This window comes from Chrysochloris asiatica, unplaced genomic scaffold, assembly GCF_000296735.1.
Source record: "Chrysochloris asiatica unplaced genomic scaffold, ChrAsi1.0 scaffold00063, whole genome shotgun sequence".
Lineage (NCBI taxonomy): Eukaryota > Metazoa > Chordata > Mammalia > Afrosoricida > Chrysochloridae > Chrysochloris > Chrysochloris asiatica.
In genome coordinates this window covers 15,559,680-15,564,506 of record NW_006408581.1, presented here as the reverse complement: position 1 = coordinate 15,564,506, position 4,827 = coordinate 15,559,680, and the positions used below count along the sequence as shown (strand labels likewise).

The following is a 4,827-nucleotide window of genomic DNA, read 5'->3' as shown; positions in this document are numbered from 1 at the left end:
TCCAAACTTCGTCTCTCCTACTTTGGAAATATTGTCAGGAGGGACCAGTCTCTGGAGAAGGATATAATGTTTGGTAGGGTGGAGGGTCAGAGAAAAAGAGGAAGACCCAGCGAGATGGATTGGCAAAGTGGCAGCATCAATGGACTCAAGAGTGGCAACGATAGTGAGGTTGGCCCAGGATCGGGCAGTGTTTCATTCTGCTGTGCATAAGGTCACTCTGAGTCGGTACCAACTCGATGGCACCTAACAACAACAACAACCCACTTCGTTGGTTTGAAACTTATCAAACATGAAATAAAGATGCATTGATAATTACTGGTGATTAGATTGCAAAAGTTGGAAACCAAGAAGGATCAGTAGTTGGAAAATATGACCTTAATGATAGAAATGATGCCTGAGATCATATGATAGAGTGTTTAAGACCACTAACTTATTTACTATAAATACCCTTTTTTCCAACAATTTAAAAGGCGAATTCACCAAATGGAATACACAGGAATCAAAATGACTACATCTGTGGGAAAGTAGAGGGAGAAGCTTGATATCATCAGCCAAAACAAGGCTAGAGGCAGACTGTGGAACAGACCAATAATTTCTCATATGGAAGTTCACAAGAGACAGACTATGACCTTGGGCATATCCCAGCTGAATTCAGAGACCATCTCAAGAACTGATATGATGCATTAGAAATTAATGACTGAAGACCAGAGGAGTTGTGGGATGACATCAAGAACATCATCCATGAAGAAAGCAGAAAGTCATTAAAAAGGCAGAAAAGCAAGAAAAGACCAAAATGGATGTCAGATGAGATTTTCAAACTTGCTCTTGGATGCAGAGAAGCTAAAGTTAGTGGAAGATATGATGAAGTAAAAGTGCTAAATAGAAAATTTCAAAGGGCAGTTCAACAAGACAAGATCAAATATTATAATGAAATGCATAAAGAACTGACATTAGGAAACCAAAAAGGAAGAATGAGCTCAGCACTTCTCAAGCTGGAAGAACTATAGTAAAAAATCAAGCCTCAGGTTTCAATATTGAAGGGTTCTATAGCTCTGGTAGTATAGTGGTTATGAATTGGGCTGCAAACCGGAAGGTCAGTAGTTTGAAACTATCAGCTGTTTCACGGGAGAAAAATGAGGCTTTCTGCTCCTGTAAAGATTTACAGCCTCGGAAACCCTGTACAGGGTCATTATGAGCCAGAACCGACTCCACGGCACATAACAACAACAACAACCTGGACAAAATATTGAGTGACATAGGAAGTACCAGAAGAAGATAAAACAAATACACAGAGTCACTGTAACAAAAAGAATTGGTAGGTGTTCAACAGTTTCAAGAGGTAGCATATGGTCGACTACGGATTGTATTAAAGGAAGAAGTTCAAGCTGCAATGAAGGAACTAGTGAAAAACAAGGCTCCAGGAATTGATGGGCTACAGATTGAAATGTTTCAACAAACTGACACAGTGCTGTAGTTGCTCACTATGCCAAGAAATGTGGAAGACAGATACCTGGCCAATCAAGTGGAAGAGATCATATTTATGCCTCATCCAAAGAAGGGTGACTTCAGTGGAACTCTGAAATCATTCAACAACATCAGTAATATCATACACAGTAAATTTTGCTGAAGATAATTGAAAAATGATTGCAGCAGTACATGGAAAGGGAGTTTCTAGAAATCAGGCCAGATTCAGAAGAAGATGTGGAATGAGGGATATCATTGCAGATGTCTGATGAAGAGAGACTGAAAGCAGAGAACACCAGAAAGGTGTTTACTTGTGTTTTATTGACTATGCAAAGACATTTGAGTGTGTATTATAACTAACTATCTATAACATTTTGAAGAATGGGAATTTCAGAACACTTAATTGTGCTCCTCAGGAACCTATACATGGACCACGAGGCAGTCATTTGAAGAGAACAAGGGGATACTGATTGGTTGATGAGGAAAGGTGTGCACCAGGGTTGTATCCTTTCAACATATGCATGTGAAAGTTGGACAATGAATACGGTAGACTGCAAAAGAATCAAGAACAAGGAATCCTGGTGTGGTGCTGTAGGATAAGTACTGGACTACTAGCTGCAAGGTTGGTGGTTTAAACCCACCAGCTATTTCTTGCAAAGCTATACAAGTTTGCTATAAATTGAAACTGACTCCATGGCACTTAACAAAAACAACAAGAGAAGAACTGATGCATTTGAATTATGGTTCATGCAAAGAATACTGAAGGTACCATGGACTGCCAGAAGAAAACGAATCTATCTCAGAAGAAGTATAGCCAGTGTCCTCCTCAGAAGCCAGGATGGCGAGACTTCGTCTCTAGTACTTTGGACATGTTATCAGGAGGGGACTTGTTCCTACAGAAGTGTATCATGCTTGGTAAAATGGAAATGAAGCAGAGGAAGACCTCCACAGAGGCAGCAACAATGGGCTCAAACATAACAACTGTGAGGATGGCCCAGGACTGAGGAGTGTTTTGTTCTGTTGCATGGGCTCACTATGAGTTAGAACCAACTTAACAGTACTTTAGAACAACAGTGAGGTGGCATCTTTCAGTTATATGTTATATGGTTTGAATTTCAAAAGTGTAGAAAAATACAGTTAGAGGCGGACTTAAAATAATTAAAAATACTTTGTGAAATGTATACTTAAATATTCTTTAAATGACACAAAGTAAGAATATGGAGAAAACAAACTCACTGGCATGGAGTTGACTGAGACCCACAGTGCCCTCTAAGGTCCCAACACTGTAAATCTTTACAGAAGCAGTCAGCTTCTCTTTTTTCCAATGCAACAGCTGGTTCATTTGAACCACTGGCCTTGTGCTTAGCAGTCCAGTGCTTACTCCACAATACCACTAGGGCTTGTTAAGGCTATGGAAAGTGAGAAATATAAATCTGATTTTCAAAACGAATTTAAGAGCTATCACATACCAAAGAAGGTGAGGGTTAAGTGTACACCAAGCAGAGGGTGTTTAATAGATAATTGGTTTTCAGCAAGCACAGAAGCCAAAGAGCAAATCTATTTTAAAAAACTAGGTATCAGTAAAAAATTTTAAATGGCATTAAAATTGCCAAACTTGTTTTGCCAGTTGATATTCTCAGAAATCAAAGCTGTGTCTGTCTAGTGTGCATTTGTATTTAGTCTGGGCAAATTAATCTCTCTTTTGATCTTAGTTTTGCCATACATATAAGTTGTTTTGTAAGGGTTTAACATTAATTTAGGTTCATAAATTGTGAAATCATTGTACATTAGGAAACAGCTTGTTTTAAAACTGCTCAGAAAACAATCCAAGAAGGTACAAAGAATTAAACCATCACTGGGATGCTTTATGTGATTATTTTGTTTAAGTTAGTTACCTCTTGTGAAAGCCGTGTAACTTGGTCCTTTTGATGTTCCAGGTCTTTTAAAATTAGCGAGTTTTGTTTTTCTAACTGAAGCACTCTTCTTGCCAAGTGGACACTAGGCCAATGAAATGAGAAAATTAATGCTTATAGAAGGGAAATGCTATCTAAAATATTTAAAATGTGTTTGTCTGCATGAAAACTGACTTACCATTTCCTAATAATAGCACTTCAATATTAGCAGAAAAATACAGCCAATAACATTTTCAGATATCAAAGAACACCAAATTTTGAAAGTAACAAAGATTAAAATCTGCATAATAACAGAACTATGATTTATTGATAACTGCAGTAATGGTTTCTAGCCCTTGCTATCAAAGTAGAGAGTTACATAACAGTTGTTTAAAAAGATGACAAAACAGTGATTTGTAGCTCTCTAACATTTTATAAAAATTTCCTAATTAGAAGCAAATTAGGCAATTACTTGAAATATTATGAACATTAATAAGCTTGCTGTTGGAAGAACATTCGTGTTTACTTCTGATAATATAATACATTTTAGATACAACACATACTTGGATAGATTTTCTATTGAAAATGGAGATGGAAAAGATTTATGAAACCTGGGGAATTTCTATAATGAAGGCAAAGACTCCACACTGAAAGAAATCACTCCCTTTGATGAGCTGCATTACCATAATTTATTACACTAAGTGTAGTCCTTAGTATTTAAAATCACATTAAATGTGAAATGACCCAATTAAGCTTTAAAAATATGTCTTCAGAAAAAAAGTGGTTTAGTTATAAGTCCTAACTATTGGTAAAAGAATGGCCTAATTTTTTTTTTTTAACTGCTAATGTAAAGAAGAAATGGTACTCCAAAAACTTCCTTTGCAATTTCTAAGCACAAAAAGTTTCACATGTCAGTTCTATGTATTTAGAGAGGAGACGAGATGTTTTCAATGACAAGAGATCTTCACTTGAAATAAAATTACAGAAAAAACAAAATTATAGACCAGAAACAATTCTGCTGTTATTTCCTAACAAGGCATAAAGGAGCCGTGGTAGTGTAGAGGGTTTATGAGTTGAACTGCAGGGTCAGCAGTTCAAATCTATCAGCTGATCCAAGGGAGAAAGACGAGGCTTTCTGTTCCAAGATAAAAAGTCTTGGAAACCCTATACAGGGTAGCTATGAACTGGAATCGATTCCATGGCACATAATCACCATTACCACCAATTGGTGCTCATGAGGAATCTGTACATGGACCAAGAGGCAATTTTTCGAACAGAACATGGGATCACTGAATGGTTTAAAACGAAGACAGGTGTGCGACAAGGTTGTATTCTTTCACCATACTTATTCAACCTGTATGCTGAGCAAATCATCCGAGAAGCTGGGTTATATGAAGAAAAATGTGGCATCAGGATTGGAGGAAGACTCATTAACAACCTGCGATATGCAGATGATACAACCTTGCTTGCT

General features: G+C 37.2%; 1 protein-coding gene across 1 annotated transcript in view; it reads right to left on the bottom strand.

Annotated features, from left to right (window-relative positions):
- PIBF1 (progesterone immunomodulatory binding factor 1) overlaps window positions 1–4,827 on the bottom strand; it is a 310,762-nt gene that overhangs the window by 77,270 nt on the left and 228,665 nt on the right. Inside the window, exon 13 of the mRNA XM_006864318.1 lies at window positions 3,360–3,462. Within this exon, the coding sequence (XP_006864380.1) occupies window positions 3,360–3,462 (103 nt within the window). The remainder of the gene's footprint in view (window positions 1–3,359; window positions 3,463–4,827) is intronic.